At 42.0% G+C, this 18018-nt stretch overlaps 2 protein-coding genes across 9 annotated transcripts in view; one reads left to right on the plus strand and one right to left on the minus strand.

Moving 5' to 3' along the window:
• The window catches only part of LOC144093249 (glutamate receptor ionotropic, delta-1-like), a 108872-nt gene that overhangs the window by 71172 nt on the left and 19682 nt on the right, over positions 1-18018 (plus strand). For 4 of the 8 annotated variants that reach the window (XR_013306246.1, XR_013306247.1, XR_013306248.1 and 1 more), the window contains exons 16-18: positions 2587-2827; positions 5409-5541; positions 10992-11152. Coding sequence is in view for 3 of the 8 variants with exons in the window: in XM_077626603.1 (XP_077482729.1) it covers positions 2587-2827; positions 5409-5541; positions 6830-7236 (781 nt within the window). In the remaining 5 variants the exon portion in view is untranslated. Of the gene's footprint in view, positions 1-2586; positions 2828-5408; positions 5542-6829; positions 9657-10991; positions 11153-18018 lie in introns of those variants that run through there. The other 4 variants (XR_013306250.1, XM_077626603.1, XM_077626601.1 and 1 more) reach the window with 4 other exon arrangements.
• Positions 1-18018, minus strand: part of smim36 (small integral membrane protein 36) — a 117577-nt gene that overhangs the window by 28404 nt on the left and 71155 nt on the right. The gene's annotated exons all lie outside the window — the stretch shown is intronic.

Here is an 18018-nt window from a genome sequence, read left to right on the forward strand (position 1 = left end):
AACAACTATGCGTCACATCACACCACAGCAAAAGGAAAAGGACAAAATACACAAAAAAAGTCTACGAGGCATCTGTCTAAGGAGTCAGGAAAGATTTTTTGGAAAGGATTTTGGCAAGCTGTGACAGCTTCAAAGGGGCTCACAGCTAGCAAAGATGGTCAGAAGTGTCATTTGGACTGTGCGCACAGCTTCAGGCCAAATTTGTGAGTGGGGGGGTGTTGGGGTCGTCAATGGTTAGGTCAGCAAAGCTGGCAAGAGTAACGCCCTCAATGTTCGTCTTGGTGCAAAGCTGGATTTTTGTAAGAAATTCATGTGAAATCTGGTCCAGGCAAATTGATCCCAAAGTGAGTTGAGGAATCATTTAGTGAAATCTCCACTTTGCATCAGCAACACAACTTCTCATCCGTCTGCTATCGATCGAGCGGCGGAGCCGAAAGGCGAAGCGAACCTACCGATACGAATGAAAAACATCGGCGAGTCCTGCCGACTTTCAGCCGTGGCTGAGGGTTGCCATGGAAACAGTACTCCCCATTTTAGGGGGCAAGGTTAACGAGTTCTGGTTGCGTCGTCCTTTGAGTCTTGATTTGCGGTAAACAGATTGGAAGCAAACTTTCTTTAGCCCCTTTTTCCAAAACGATCACCCGATACCTGGATTGCCAATGGCGTTCTACCAACCCAGCACACGATATGACTATCTTGTCACAAGAGTTTAGCCGAGATCATAATAATTCCTCTACGCGAATGTCGTGCAAATAGGAGCTGAAAAGGTCGAGCGCTCAGCTCGGGGTAGGACAAATTGGACGTGACGGTCTTCACCCACCCACGACGGCTCCACCGAGGGACGACCAATCCTTACCTCCCCGCGCTCGCTCCCTTCGTTAATCCCTCTGCTGGTTGGGGATTTGTTTGTGAATGAAGACAAAATTCCTCGCGGTGGAGTGTAATTTGCGTGCATCGACACTCATTGGCTTCCATTTCAAACGGTGTGGACGATCTTCGCCGCCAATGGCAGTAAATGGCGTTCACCGAGTATACAAGTCCAGTTAATTGGAAACACTGCATTGCGCCGCCTCCTTGTTACTCCGGTGCAGTAAGAAAGAATAATAAAATCCCATTGAATTGCTCTCAGGCTGAGAAATAACACAGTAGCGGTGCTCAAGCCGCTCCAGATGATACTTAATGCAGGATGATTGCTTCCAAATGATTGAAAATCCCATCCCAAGTCACCCCCCCCTCCCCCAAACATTGATTATTGCTTTCTGGTGAAAGAGCCCCGCAATAAGATTGATTTCTCAGACGTTGCAAATCGCCGTGCGTACTTTGCACCAGAGTACAGTTCCCGACTCTCAATGTGAGAGGGCGCGGTTGGCGGCCTTCACGTCGCCAAACTAGGTTGAAGTGACTGCAAGAGCTTTGGTGAGATCGTGGTTTCAAAGGACTGCCTTCAAGTCTGTTTTAGTGTATTCTTAGGAAAAGGTAGAGCATGTCAGGTTGCTGAAGAGCTTCAATTTGACAAAAGTAGTGTCATTGAACTATTTTCGAGTGTTTTGCAGTAAAGGTAATATTCTGACGCCACCGCGTGGCTTCCTCGTGTCAAGTAAATGCGCTAAATCGAGGTAAAAGTAATTATACATAAGACATAGGTAGTGATTTGGCAACATCTCGGTGACCCAAAACTATGTAAAAGTGAATTGACGAGCTTAATTTAGACAAAGTAGTGTTTAGGTGAAGGACAAGGTTGACGTAAATTGCTTCACCCAGACAAAAGTAGTTTAGATAAGATTGGATTGGATTGGATTGGATAACTTTATTCATCCTGTATTCGGGAAATTTTGTTGTCACAGTAGCAAGAGGGTGAGGATGCAGGAATAGGAAAGGCATTTTAGACATAAATAGATAGGTAAAAGTAAGTTAATAAATAAATACATGAATAAATATATAAATAAATAAGCGTGTTGCTTAGCACATATATACATACATCCAAGATTAAACTTTATTCACTTTGTTGCAGTAGAAAGAAGGTGAAAAAACATACACAGGAAAAGACATGAATAAATAAGCATGTTACAAGAAGTATACATGTATGTATATGTATATGCATATGCATATGCATACGCATGTATGTATGTATATATGTGTATATATATGTATATATATACATTTATATATATACATACATGTATATGTATACATTTATATACACATTTATATATATATACACATGTATATGTATACATTTATATACACATTTATATATATATATACACATGTATATGTATACATTTATATACACATTTATATATATATGCATTTATATATATGCATTTATATATATATGCATTTATATATATGCATTTATATATATATGCATTTATATATATATGCATTTATATATATATGTATATATATATATATATATATATATATATATATATATATATATATATATATATATATATATATATAAAAATGTGTATATAAATGTATACATATAGTACTAGGTTCGAGTGAGGTGTTGAGCTTCATTTAGACAAAAGTACTTCCTGGGCAACATCTATATGACGCTCGTGTGTGTGTCCTCGGCAGGATCCTTGAGCTGCAGGAGAAGGGCGACCTGGACATCCTGAAGCAGAAGTGGTGGCCCCGCACGGGCCGCTGCGACTTGAGCAGCCACGCCAGCGCGCACCCGGACGGCCGCTCGCTCAAGCTGCACAGCTTCGCCGGCGTCTTCTGCATCTTGGCCGCCGGGCTGCTGCTGGCCTGCCTGGTGGCCGGCCTGGAAGCCTGGTGGAGCAGCAATCGATGCCGGCGCGAGACCCCCAAAGAGGTGACCGAGCTCGGGCGGCGAACCGGTCGGCGGACGGGCGACGATGCTGCCACGCTCTACTTAAAGGATCTGCAATACACCCAGCTCTAGTCCGGGGGCGCCGCGCGGGAGATTGAGATCACATTTGGTCCGTTCTTTCAACATCTTCCATACATTTTCCTCCATTAACTTTTCTCCACATTTCAACCACAACAAGCCATGATTTATTGCTAACTTTATATCCTACCCACAATGCAGTACGAGTGAGCGAAAGTGAGTGTGTCATTTATACTTGCTGCCCAATATTTTCTCAGATGTGCGCACTCATTGAATACATTGCATAATACAAACTCAGACAAAATATATAAAACATCATCCACACAATACGCAACAAAAAAGTACACGCTGTGCATTCATTACGCAAACACACCACATCACAAAGCAACATGAAAACAAACATTCAGATAATACAAAAGCACAGAATACAAAAAATATGCGAGCCGACTTGTACAGAAAATAGCAACCACTTTTCCCCTCTTTTATCCTGCCATCTTCCCTTTTTTGTCCCCCACATCTCAGTACCAAAACAATGTAACTTTAATTTCCTCACAAGATTGCGCGTATACCCGCGAGTGTAATTTTGTTTATATTGATTAATCATCCCTTTTGACTTGACTAACATAGCTTTGCGCAGTTAGAAAATGAAAAATACTTCCTCCCTGGTAACTTTTCCTTCTATGACGCAACAACATTTCAACGACACGCATAGGAAATGTTCAAATTGGTGGAGATAGCTTAGAAGTGAAACTTTCTGAGGTGACAGTTTATTCATAATTTAATGACTGTCATTGATGGTGATGGATGTCCATTCTAGTTTTACTGGAAGCAATCATTTGTACTTACACATCTCATACCTGTCAACCTCGGCCAATTGCTCCCCTTATTAATGATTGCAATTCCCCTTATTAAGCGATTAAAAAAGAAACTATACAAATGCAACACAGCACATATTTATTCACATAGGGCTCACTCAATAGTCTAAAAATTTCTCCCAAGTGGATGGGGTGCCCAATCAGTATGCACTAAATTCAAGATTCTGTAGATGTCTCTTGACTGTCTGGGTACATTGCTTGCTTACGCGCTATATTTATATAGTGAAAAGGCGAACGTGACTGACGTGCGTGCGCATATCATGCGTAAACCATGTCATTATTAGGAATTGACGATGACGTTTCCGTCTGCTACAAGTAACCAAGATGATCCGCATTAGAGCTGAAATTGGTAAAACGAGATCGGTTTTACAAAAACCTACTTTAAAAAATCCCATACAACAGTTATTATACGGCCTGCACAATTTGAAATGATCAAAAAATCTGTTAGGTTAGCATATATACATGCCACTTCATCAAACAACCCCCAAGATGCATATGCATAATTCCATACTTACACCCTCTTAATATAATTTAGCATTTTTTTTATTGCTCTATATTCCCATTTTTTCCCCCACCAAGCAAGCACCCGAGCTCACGTCTTAATTTGAGCGCACCCGCCAGAGGCCCTGGCCGTCCAAGGAGCGTCTTTAAAATCCGCCAACGCGCCAGGCGCCTCCTCCGTGGCTTTATTGTTCTCTTTTTATTCTCCTCAGTCGGCTGTGAAACACACTGAGCCAGAGATGTCCGACACTGACTCGACACATCTTCATAAAACCCTTCATAAGATCTTTTTTTATCAGCTTCACACGCTCCTGCGGTCATCGTGAGATCCGTGTAACGGCTTATAAAAAAAAACCCGAAAAACAAAGAGGCTTTCATGCTGCTGGTGCACATGAAGTTTGATTAGGATGATACAGCATGGAGACATGTGACAACATGCCATAAGTGTTGCAGTTCGGATAGAGTTTTTACTGTCAGTGTGTTTGGGAGGGGTTGACGGGGGTCTAAGATTTCTTTTTATTGTTATCAACAGTCCTGCATGCATTTTAAAAACATATTACGAAAAAATAACATGAAAGAACAATATATTATCAATGTTTAATTGAAATAATGCCACATTTAATTATATATCTGAATAGAATTTTAAAATTCATAAACTGAAAACATCCTAAGTATGACTTTTTTAAAAATGTTGTTTTAAAATCTTTTATCATGCATTAGTCAACTCATACAAAATGATTTTTTAAGAAAATAACACGTTTTTAATTACTCGATTAATTGTAGATACAACTAGAAAATAAGCCTTTGAAAACTGTGTTCTGCCTAAACAACCAAATTCAAAGCATTGCCATATTTCTCAGTGGCCTTTGACCCTTTCTCTTCTAATGATATTACTTTCACTGCAATTTTGTCAGTTAACTTGACAATGGATTAGCCTATTAATCATATATCTGGTTATTTTTAAAAAAGCACCAAAACATAACATCCCCTTGCAACACCTCCACTTTACCCAGACGGATCGGCAAAAGGTCACGGCGGGTCCCTCAAGTAAAGCGTGAGCAGCCGTCGGTTTTGCGGATATTTGGGGACGGCGGTCACTGTGCGTGTCTTCCACGTGGACGTCATGTGTGTCCTCCTGTGATTGACGCTTGCTGTGTGCTGTCGTGCAGGTCGCTAAGGATTACAGACTGGCTTTGGTTTCGGGTCCGTTGACTTATAATGACTTTGCTACGTCCGAGGGGAGGAGGGACATTTGGACAGAGAGAGGGAGAGGATGGCAGGAAGCACATGCCATTGCTACAGGTCAGAATAGAGCATACGTACACTTGACACCACATGCTAACCTTGAGTGTAATACTGGGTAATTGTACAGAAACCTCTCGGCTAAGAACGCCCTACATTATTCCAACACGTTTAATTATGGTCCGTTTTTAGAGAGCTGTTATGACCCAAAATATGTCAATATAATGTTCGCATCTTCGGTTTTCAGTACCGAGCCCCTAAAGCAGCGGTCTCAAACCGATCCTCAAAGTTTTCATTCAAACTGAACAAGCAGACACCTTTTTGCAAGTGTATTCAGTTGATTGCAGCCAGGTACCAAGACCCCCCGCGGCCCTTTGCGGAATCGGTTTGAGACCCCTGCCCTAAAGTAATGGTTCGTAACCATGTTAAAGTTACGGAACTATGAAAGTTTAACGTGTGCGTTTACTACCAAACTTTTAGTAATTAGATGAAACCCTTAAAAAGAAATCAGGAGGTGACTAGTTAAGCCACAGAATCAATGTTTTCATAGCGGAAAACCAAATAATATTTGAATTTCATCACAAAACAATGCAACAATGTGAAACCAAATTTTACTGCCAATGTCATGCCAGTGAAATCTTTGTTGCGCATCTTCCATAATTTGGTGACCTGATCTACTTCCTTAAGTATGTCAACCTTCCACTCAGCAAACCGGTTTCTCATGTCAAACAGGTCAAGTGGGCAAAGAAAATGGAATAAAGCCCGTGGATCCAATATGATGGATGATAAAAATACATTACTCCCAAAAAGTTTCTTCAGAGGGCCAGAAAGATTTCTGGTCTACACCAAAATCCTTTTATTTGGTTGGATGCAGGGGCTCTTTACTTCAGCGTTCAGTCTTTGGTCCTTAGTCTTCTGTTGTCAGTCAGTCTGTTTTCAGATCTGTGGATTTTTCCCAAAAAGTTCATGCACATCGCAATCTGTTCTTGTTCCTGACTCGAACCAAATCTTTAGTCTCTGTAAAGTCCATTTGCAGCTCAGACATCCCATCTATAGTCTTGAGTTTTGTCGACATCTCTCCCATCCAGACATCCCATCTATAGTCTTGAGTTTTGTCGACATCTCTCCCATCCAGCCATCCCATCTTCAGTCTCCACAGTCATCAGTCCCGAATCCTAAATCTTCATTCGGCCAAATTTGATTTCAAACCGTGGTTGTCTGCACGGCGGGGCAGGGTGAAGCTCCCCTGAGACGGGGGTATGCATGGAGCCAGAAGCCCCCCAAAAAGCATCCCATCGCCAATCTGAGCCTCTGTGTTCCCCCTTCTTCTGCCCCCCGTCCCTTGTAGGACAAGGAGGTGAACCTGGAGCAGGTCCATCGACGTATGAACAGTCTTTTGGACGAGGACTTGGTCCACAAGCAGATCCCCGGCCCCTCTATCGAGATCTCTGCGCTGGACATCGGCAGCATGCAACCCACTCAGGCGGGTCTGATGGCCCAGGGCCTCGCTGTGACCACCTTCCTGCCCAGGGAGGGGGCGGGGGCGGCGCCGTCTCATCTGAGCCACTCGCACCTTGGGGGGACCCTAGGCAGGACCCTTCCGCCGCCGCCACATCACTCTGGCAGCACCACGCTGCCACCCCACCTCGCGGGCACCATGCAGTGCAAGCACAGGGCACCCAACGGGGGGCTCTTTCGGCAGAGCCCTGGCAAGGTGCCTCTCTACCAGGCAGGACCCTTAACCGCAGCCATTGACGCCACCCACAGCACCTCCATTTAGGCCCGCCGGGCTTTTCGGAGTCGCCCTAAAGGAAGATTTTTTCTTTTCTTTTTAAATCCTGCACTCTCAACTTGACTTTTCTGCTGTACATTGTTGTAAATAACAAAAAAAAGAACCAAGTGAGCTTAAAATGTATTTTGAATATTCTCCATTTTTGAAGTTGAGTTCTACAAAAGACAACAAAACAGATAAAAATGGAATATATATAATATATGAAGTATATAAATATATACATGACGCAACATCGGTCTTGGTAAATTTGAGTTGAAAATGGATGAATTCATTGTGATTTTCCCCCAAAAAGCAATGCCACTCTCAGACATCACAGTTGCCATGACAACCAAGGGAACGACTTGTTACATTTCATCAAAATTCATCTTGTTTGATTTCCACCCGCTATCCCAAAACATCATTAGGTGGTAAAATGTTGAATTGATTTGATTTGACCACAGGCTGCAATGTTCAGCCCCAATCACTTTTGTCTTGGGCCGCTTTGTTTTATCTTGTTCATTTATCATTAATGTATCTTAAATGAGTCTTTGATTAATGTGTATTCCAGCTGACGGAAGAACGGGGGCTCTTCTGCCCAAAGTGAAAAAAAAAGGAATCCGCTAATCGACATGTGGCGCCCCCTGTGGCACTGGAGGAAGGGCTTTCTTCACTTTTCAACGTATCAAACGCTCCGTTTTTTTCTTGTCTTTTAAGGCACAATAATGTAATAATTCAGGATGTGTTTGCTTGGTTTCAAGGATTTTGTTCGTGTTCATTCCTAACAGGAAATGCCAATATTTTAGGTTTAGGCTAGCTTTATTTAAAGTCAAAGGAGACATACTATGGATAACCTTCTTAAAATTTGCCAATTTAAGAAATTGAAAATATTTTCTAACGGTTTCTATGATTATTGGTCACACGATAAGAAACCTGGAAGCTGTTTAAAACCGTGACAGAATGCATAATATGTCTCCTTTAAGAAGAGAAACACCACAACATTTACCAAGCCTCATTTGGTCGATTAAGCTTCATGAATCAAGTGCAACAAACACTTGAATGAGCTTTTTTGGCCACGCTCAATAAACCGGTTCCGACCTCCTCGTTTTTAATTTTCGCGCCTCACGACCCGGCTGCTTGAAAGTTCATCATCTGAGTCTCGAGAAGAACATTAATTCGGCTGCTTTTCTTTACTGCCACGAGTTGGAAAAGTTCAGCTTCGCTTTCTGAACGTCTGTTGATTCACAGTGTTCTGCAAAAGCGGTGAAACGTTGGATTCTGCTTGGTTGTTGAAGACATTCTTAATACGTTTCTTCACCATTACTATACACGTCATCAACAGAAGCTTTACGCGCGCAATGCAAAGCGACTTTGGGCGAAATATCTTCAACAACCAATCGACCCGGTCAACTTTTCGCCCACCGTCTGCTTGCTTGTCATTTTACGTTCCAAACGAGGACTTTAATTTATCAACACGCTGCTTGGACTTTCTTATCTTTAATAAAGAAATCTGTTTACAACAACACGCTGAGGCTACTCTTCTTGTAGACATCACGAGTCGTTGCAAACACCTTCTGATGTCACTCCACGTTCCCGCTGAGACGGTCGACCGTCTGCTGTCATTACCATCACGTGGGCCGACGCTTCCCGCCGAATCTGCAAAAACAACGCCGTAGAATCCATCGATCGGAACGGAAGCTTTTCCACCGATCGCGCATTTACGTTTCGTTCAATCGCCAGGCCTCCTCTCTGTCTTTCTGACTTGTGGGCAGAAGCGCTCATTACTCGCTCCAGCGGCGGCAGCTGGAGGCCATAAAAGCCTGTCCGGCGACAAGGGGCAGTTATGGGACGAGACGCCGCCTGCTATGGAGACGGGTCAGCGGCGGTAAAACGGCGCTGAGGCGCTCCGATTAGGCACTGAAGGCACATGCCGTGAAATGAAAGCTAAACATAAATATGCAAATGGAATGAGAATGCTTCAGTGTCATTATAGGACCTTCAGATCGGAATTTAACTCCTTCCTGCCATTGAGTTTGTTTAGGTTTATTCCCTGTGGTTTGTCTTCCTTCTGCTTCTCATCCTGTCTCATCACTTATTAGGGAGTTAATTCCACCTGTGCTGATTAGCCATTCATTTGCAGTTTCTTTCCGTCTTCGGTCCTTGCTTTCTTTTTGTCTTGTTCTGCTTCATTCCCGTATCTGTGACTCATGGTTGCGTTTGTAGTCGTTAGTTCTGACTCAATGTATTTTGCTTGTTTCAGTTTCTTGATCTGCCAGGACATTAGTACCTTGAGATCCGAGCTTAATGCGTTCCGGGATCGAGCTCGTATGTCAATTTACTCGTATTTCAAATCAGATTTAAGTAAAAACAAATTAATCCGTTCCCACCCTCTGGAAAAACCAAACAAGGGAAAGACATGTTTTTAACTGTTGTCATTCACCACCTACGCTCACAAAGTAACAAATACGTATCTAGTGGTTATGATCTGCAATAAAATGTGACATTGTCTTATACAATAGTATGCAGAGTTCTTACCTTCTTACCTTGCCTCACAAACGAGTGTATCCCAGTTCGTTTTTTAAAGTTATCGAATCAGCCATGACTCGCTTCTAAGGCTTTCTCAGCTGCTTGCTTACTTTCAAGTCCTCGCAGATTCTGCTAACCGTTTCTTCTTTATCCATATTAAAAGAAGCCTCCCCACTCGTCATGAATATCACTGCGCAGCTTGAAAAGGACCACTTAGCGGCCGCATCGCATGCTCGTATCTCAAGGCGAACGTTGGCTCGGAATTGTCCTTGTATCTCAAATTTCTCGTACGTTGGCTCACTCGTATGTTAAGGTATTAAAGTAGTCATGTTTAGACACAACAAAAATCAGGTTTGTGTCTGAACGTAAACAAAGATAAAGCCTAACCAGACATGCATGCCTTTCCATGTTTTTCAAATAGTTTTGTAAAGACAAAATGTGTAGACACAACAAAAATCTGGTTTTTGTCTGAACATAGAGGAAGATAAAGCCTAAACAGACATGCATGCATTTGTTGGATCTTTGCGCATTTTCACAGGTCTCCAATAAATCGTCCTTATCTGCCAATGTGCTCCAAACTGAGCTCCAGCCTTCTGCTCTCGGGAGAATAAAAAAAGTGCAAAAATGTCACTCGAGATGCTTTCATTCCTTTTCTGAGATTTTCTTTGAGCTTCTAGGAGCCGCCGGCACTCGTAAAACCGCCCTAGGGCAAATTGAAGCATTTTGTTGTTCGGAAAATTGCCGTCATCAAGTCTTCGGGCTTTATTGGGGAGTAGATAACAGCCAATCACACGCTCCTGTTCCAGATTTCTCACAAGCCACTCCATGCTATTTAAGTATGCATGGTTGGCACAAGGGAAAGCAAGGACGGATGGCTGTCTACATGTGCTTTGACATTGACGGGATCATGACCTTTGCGCTTTTTAAGCAATTAACCCCCAAGATATTGGCCTAACCACCGTCAAAATTGAAGACAAAATGAAGCTCAGCAGAATAGCAATGCGCTAATTATCCTCGACATTAAAAGACATCCGTGATTGCCTGAAAATGCTGCTAATTTGGCGGACCTAGTGACCCTTGTGCGGTCGATTGGTCGCCGGTGACCAATCACCAGCATGTTTTTGTGCGTTTGTTTGCTCACGTATAGTGCTGACATCCTGTCAAGATAAATTTCGACATTTTACTCATTCTCTTTTTCGTTTTTTTTTTATGTCAGCAGTTCGTGAGCCGTCACAACATTTCTCCGCCACCTTATCCGTGTTGAAGCGTTGGCGGTCCGTAGAAGGCGCCGAGGCGTGACGCTGTCACAGAAACTCCACGAAGATGGGCGGAGACGACGCATCATGACCGGAGACGGGAACGCCCGATAAAATGCGGGTAAGTGCAAATGCCAAGTCGAGGCCAAGTTTTCTCGTGGGCGTTAACGGCGATGAACGGCCAATCCGTTTGAACGGGGATGGCTAGCGCGTAAACGCCATCATGGTTAACTAATGAGTTAATAATTCGTTGATTTTAGTCCTGTATTCTGTACTCTGCTGGCTCTCGCCAAAAAAAACAATCTCGTCACTCAGCGGCAATTCATGTGCATACATATCCAATTCTCCTCAGGGGCTTGGTAGTAGTCGCGGAGCCCCCGTGGTGACCCCACCGTCGCATCAAAAGAGGGCGTGAACTAATTAGCGAGCGTGTGAATGGAACTCTAATCGCTGTGCGCACGGCGGGGGTAAAGAAAATGGCGGGCTCCGATCGGGGGAAAGGAGGAAAAGGGTTGTGTTTGATTTGGAAGCCGTTGTGTGGGTAATGACCGGTTTCTCCTTAGCGCCATCTCTAAGGTCCCGCCCGCTGGGATGCGGTGTGTTTGCCTTAACGAGGTCTCTTCGGAGCGTGGGACAAAAGTATTGGAACATTTAATTCGCTTAGTATATGCACAATTTGTGGTTATAGAGTTGCTATATTTATGAAGTGTAAAAATAGCCAGAGTACAATGGATGGGGTCTTGGGACATTTATAGGTGAAAAATTGTGGCATTTGGACTCAGGGATTTCTTTTTTTTTTAAATACTTTGTGTTTTAATGCTTTTTTTGATGGCAACAGAAGAACATTTAAAGGAAGATAAGTGGACGATCAAGAATTGTCATGCAAAATTTATTATTGCCGGATTTGTTGCAGAAAGCTAGGTAATACGTGCAGCCATTTTTGCAGGGCATTCACATTTTAAACATAATTTAGATCTGAATATGAAAAGATGGAGAGATACCAATCCCATATATGTTTTTACAAATACACAGAAAAAAGTAGGAATAATATTTGAACATATGAATACGTTCTCAGTATTTTAAAATAAGGAGTTACTTTTCAATCGCGCTGTAGATGAAGATATTGGGACACATAGTGGAAGTGAAAAAGAATTGATACTATGGAGTATAACACCTATGTTTTTTAATCGTTTTTTGGACAAAATTGGGATTTATACAGTGAAATGTTGGAATGGCATTAGGATGAATGTATTGAAAGAGCACCAGGAAGTGAAAAGTTAAAGAAGGTGAAATTTGGACAAAGTATTAGGACATATTAAAAAAAGTGAAAGGTTGGAGGGGACATCTTGGACTGGAAAAAAGTGAACTTTTGCAAATAGAAAGTTAACACTTTGAGATGTAGGTTAATTGATTTGGAGGAAAAGTAAGGTAGGAAGAGACAAGATAACGAATATCTCACAAAAGTTAAGTTGCTTGGCTTCACTGTGACGATGGTGGGGGACAAGGACAGACTAGTGTGTTTACTGTGTCTAAAAATATTGGCAGCAGACCAAATAAATTCGAATAAATGAAGGGATTAGAGAAATGACACCACAGTCATGCCTGTAAGCCTCTCGAGTATTTTTGGGAAAACGTGACGAATATCGTCAACAATCTTAGTTTACTCAGAATGGTGTGGAGGAATACAACTTATTTTCCTCTTCCGATTGGGGACGTAACCGAAAATTGACGACTGCGACTTGGTTGTTCAGACTACTGCTGTTCAATTGAATGACTGATAGCTCGTTGATTAGGGGGATTGTTTTGCAGCGACAAGCTTTGTTTTCCCGACAGCCGTTTTATGCTACTTCTGCAAACGGTAATTAACGCACAGATGCACTCTGGCACTGCACGGTTGCATGCTGGGTAAAAAGCGGCAGGGTCCCATCCATCAGCGCCGACACGGCAGCGGACGCCGCGCAGGGCGAGGCGTCGTAAAGAGGGACGACCGCTAATCGCGTGAGGGCAGGAGGCAGCCGGCATTTTATGAAGGCCTAAGAATACAAAAGGGATTTCATGGTATAATCTTAAGAGTACATAAATATATGGCATACCTGTTAACTTATACGTTTTTCCCGTATTTTGTAAGTTTTTCGATCATTTCAAATTGTGTGCGCCGTAAAGCAGCTTTTGTACGGGATTTTTTTCAAGTACTTTTAAAATAATAATAATAATAATTCCCGTCATTGGTACGAAAACGTCATCGTCAATTCCTAATATTGTCATGTTTTAAGCATGATATGCGCACGCGCATCAGTTATTTCTGTCTTTTCAGTATATCAATATAGCGTGTCAGCAAGCAATGTACCCAGACAGTCAAGCTGTCAGCGTCATACAGCGACATCTACTGAATCTTGAATTTAGTGCATACTGATTAGGCACCCCGTCCACTTTGGAGAATTTTTTTGATTTTTCAGTGCGCCCTATGATAGTAAATATGTTCCGCGCTGCATTTGTACGGTTTATTATCGCCTAATAAGGAGAATTACAATCATTAATAAGAGCCGAGGTTGACATGTATGATACAGAATAGCGCCCTTGTTTACCTTTGCATTGATGGTGATAGGCCCCCAAGCCATTTTGACTGGGAGAGTTGTCAGCCAATGTCAATTTGAACCCGAGAGGTCAATATTCTAAAACCATAGCAGCGGATCACTTGTCCGTGATTGTTTGTCGTGCTATTTGTTGTGGCTCATGGCACTTAGGGGCACCACAAAGATGAGCCATTCCGTTCCAAAGCGCAACGTGAGAAGTTCCACGCATTACATCGGCTGTTCATGTCTGTCTAAGAGGCTTTTTATCGTGTTTTTATCTGCCTCTTATTTATTGCAGCCTGAGTGCGTTTGAAGGCGCTAGAACAAATTGTCCCTTGGCGATAATAAAGTCCCGCTTGTCGCTTCCATAAGTCACAGTGAACTACAGCGTCACGAGATTAGGGACTCCTGCGCGATGGCCTGGGAGTCGGTGAAGGAAGGAGTCAATAGAATGGCGGAGTTTGCCCCTTTTTACTGCTTTTTGTTAGGTGGCAAGCTCTCTCCAAAAATGGAGGATGATGCTTTGGTTTGTCTCAAGGCGAAACTGGATTTGTGGAACTTTGGCAGTCGTAGCTCGCTGATCACCCTTGAAAGACTTTTTTTCTACCGCTAAATTGGAATGAAACTGTTGATTAGTCGAAATCGGATCGGATTAACTTGTTGGCAAAGGCGGTGGGAGCTTTTCAGGATTTTATTGTGACTTGGTTTGCAAGAATAGAAGGGTTTTTTTCCGCATTGTCAGGGTGAACTGTTTGAAATTTGAAGGCAGCGCCAAGATAATAACCTTCACGGGAAAGACGGTTGCACAGTGGTTAGGAATGTGAATGTTAGATTTCTTAAAAAGTAGGAACATTTCCAGAAAAATGACACGGTAGACCAAGGGTGTCAGACTCCAGTTGGTTCGCGGGCCGCTTTAACGTCAACTTGATTTCACGTGGGCCGGACCCTTTTAGATATAGTATTTTAGATATTTTGTTTTATTAATGGATTAAAAGAACTGGATTAAAAGTCCTGAATATTCAGTTTTTTATAGATCTAAAACAATGTTTATTTTAGCTTTTTTAAATATATTTTTAGATTTTACAAAATGATTTTTGAACTAAAAACACAGAAAAAATGATTAAAAAATTACAATTATTGATTTAAAAGCGGGAAAATCAGGAAATTTAATATACATCTATACTCTTCATTTCAATTTGATCCTAAAACAGAAAGTCGGCACTCATGATTTACTTTCCCGGGCCACACAAAATGATGCGGCGGGCCAGATTTGGCCCCCCGGGCCGCCACTTTGACACATATGCGGTAGACGAATGTGGCCATTTTGTAACCTATCATGAGTATTAATAACCTCACAAACAATGGCGGGCACTCTAGAATACACACATTTGATTGGCTAAAGTTGTAGCAGCATTGATAAAATGTCTGGCAGTATTTCCAGGAAAATACAATACATTTTTTTTCCACTTGAAAGGGGAAATATTGTGTTGTTGTATTTTTTTTCTTCAATGTATTACTCATGATTGTTTGAGCTTGGATTGCACACGCTGCAGATATTCTCAGGTCCTTTAAATGTTCCCAAGGAAGATGATACAAGTGAACATTAGGGCAGAGTACAGAGCACATGAAGAAAATGCGTAAGCAAGGCTAACTCCGCTGGAGTCGTGACAAGCGCCTGATGGTGTCCATTTAGGGCGTTCTTTGGGGTGTTTCTGATTGTCCACTGGACTGGTGTGAGGCGAGGAGGAAATTGGAAGCTCCGGGAGGTCGCGCCAGCTAGCCCAGGCAAGAACCTGCTCGGGGAGTTTCGCTTCTTGCCACAATGAACTTTGACACTGAGGACAAAGTGATTTATGGAGGGCAGAGAGCCCAAAGGTTATTGTACTATATCTAAAATACACTGTATGTTGTTATTGTACTATATCTAAAAAAAAGGACCTGTTCACTGCCATTTTTGTGATCAGACATGATCTATAAATGAGCAAATAGTCATTTGCTTACCCTTTTTGCTGATATGTACACCAGGAATCCCAAATTTTGGGGTGTAAGATTCCTTTTTGATAATTTCAGAACCATTTGAATTATTCTAAGTCGTCATGAGCTGGGATTAGTATGCATGGATTGCTTAAATATTTTAAATTATTCTAACATAAACCAGTCTTGGATTGGTGTGGTTTTCCTATGCAATGCATTGTGAGAGTCTATAATTAGACATTGCAATGCAGGATGGTTTTAATAACGACGGACTTTTCTTTGGATTGATTAGGAAGATTTAATGGCTCTTTGGAAAAAAGACCGAATCAGCTGTTGGCATGCGATTTTGATGGTGCTGCAAATGCTTGACAGTGGAACGAACTTGTGTGTGTGAATGTGTGTGTGTGTGTGTGTGTGTGTGTGTGTGTGTGTGTGTGTGTGTGTGTGTGTGTGTATGTGACAATAATGGACATGAAGGCAGGAAGGCATTAATGACGATAGCTCTTGAAAATGACCCTGGCGATGGTCAGATTAATGCGAATGACATTCATGGACATTAATCAATCAAGACCTTTTGGTTGTGGATGAGATTTAATGAGACTATTAAAAAATCATTTTAAAATTCAAACTATATTCTAGGCATTATTCGATGGTACCTATTTTGTCTGTTGTTCCGTATATTACTATTTAACGTATAATGTTGGTTCTAAGTTTCTGATCGATTGAAAAACTGCCCAAAAAATGCAATTTATACTCCAGCGTGACTTATTAATGTATATATTTTTCGATGTATAGCCCGAAAAATACGGTACTTACGAGCTATTCATTGCAAATTGTAGTGTATCATAAATATTCACAACAAATATACTTGTAGTACACCTTGCGGAGGAAATAAATATTCCCTCCAGTGATGAGGAGTGTATGAGAAAATTGGAATCTCTATCCTCTTGATGAAGCCTTCATTTGCTGGCAGCGGAAGACGCCAGAGGGACTTTAACGAGCTCGCCGCGTCTTCCAAATCTGAGATCAAATCTTCTCCTGTGGGGGAATCCACTTCACATCACAGAGGTAAAAAGAAAAAGAAAAAAAAAGAAAGAATCCTGCCTGGTAACTCTGCGTTGTTCTGAGATTCATATTCTGGCGCACACACACCTCGGCTGACTCGGCTCTTTTTCAGTCTCGCCCTCCGGGGGGGCAGCGAAAAAGTTTATGGCAGGCCGGGGGTACATTTGATGGAGTCGCGGGATGGATTTACGCTTGCGGCGGTGTTGGGAAATGTTCCTAGTATACGTGCTTTACGTGTTAGAGTGATTCCGTGGCCATTGTGTAGTGTGTAGGAACAATTCCGATCAGTGGTGTTAAATGAGAATTGTTCTTGTGGACCTGCAATGGAATTTGTGCTTTAATTGTCTTCTTTCAGCTTCAATGCTCATTTACTGAGCATCATCCTTTATTAATCCCACTGTGGGCAAATTAAAGATGAAGCGTTCTACTTGTAAGCACTAATATGCTGCAAACCGACGCAACACGGCCAACAAAAATCAAGATCATCCTGCCTTTGCTCAGCCTGAGGAAATTTAGTTTTGGGTAGGGTGGAAAGCAATTGCACGAGTTGAGTTCAGTATATGTTTGAATCGTGACTTTTACATTGAAATCCAATGGATTGGACGTATGTACGTATATCCTGGTGGATCGGACGCCTGTCATTTGAATGAGTTGCTTGTACCAGAATGTCGCTGTGATGTCTATTTTACCTTCTGGTTCACGAATGATCACTTTATTTTAAAAGTTTTTTTATTGAATTCGTATAAAATGGTCTCAAACCTGCAGCTCAGGGTCCAATTGGGGTCCATGCTCCTCATTTGTCAGGCTTTTGTAGTGTTGTCGCACACACAAATTCTACGATGAGCCATTGAAAATATTTTAAACATAATTGTAAAAAAATACATTTTTGTGGGGTTACTTAAATAGTCATAGACAAAAATTCTCATAATAAATAGCCTGCTATTTCTCATTACCTGTGTCTTTGGCTAGGTTGTTAAAATATCAATTTCCCTTCCTTACTAACGACCACAACACATAATCTGTGACCTGGTAGACTCTCTCCTAGAAGGGAATGTGTCCCAGCCTGCCCTGTATCCCCCCCAATGTATTATACGTGATGTTATAACTATCTCGGTCGGGTCGTACCTGTAGTACAGCATTTTGGTGTACTTGTACAATGACAATAAAGCTATCCCTTCCCTTCTAGTAAATGAATTAAGCTAACGATAACGTTTAAAATGGATGTCCACTGTCGTGATCCCTGTCCCTGAAAGGGTTAAAAACAATCTGTGATTACTTTAGCCACCTTTTCCTTGTAGTAAAAGTGAAGATGGCATTAAATTAGTGTTCACCGACTCACCCGATAAACAAGCAACAACAAAAAAGATTGATACGT

This window comes from Stigmatopora argus, chromosome 18, assembly GCF_051989625.1.
Source record: "Stigmatopora argus isolate UIUO_Sarg chromosome 18, RoL_Sarg_1.0, whole genome shotgun sequence".
NCBI lineage: Eukaryota > Metazoa > Chordata > Actinopteri > Syngnathiformes > Syngnathidae > Stigmatopora > Stigmatopora argus.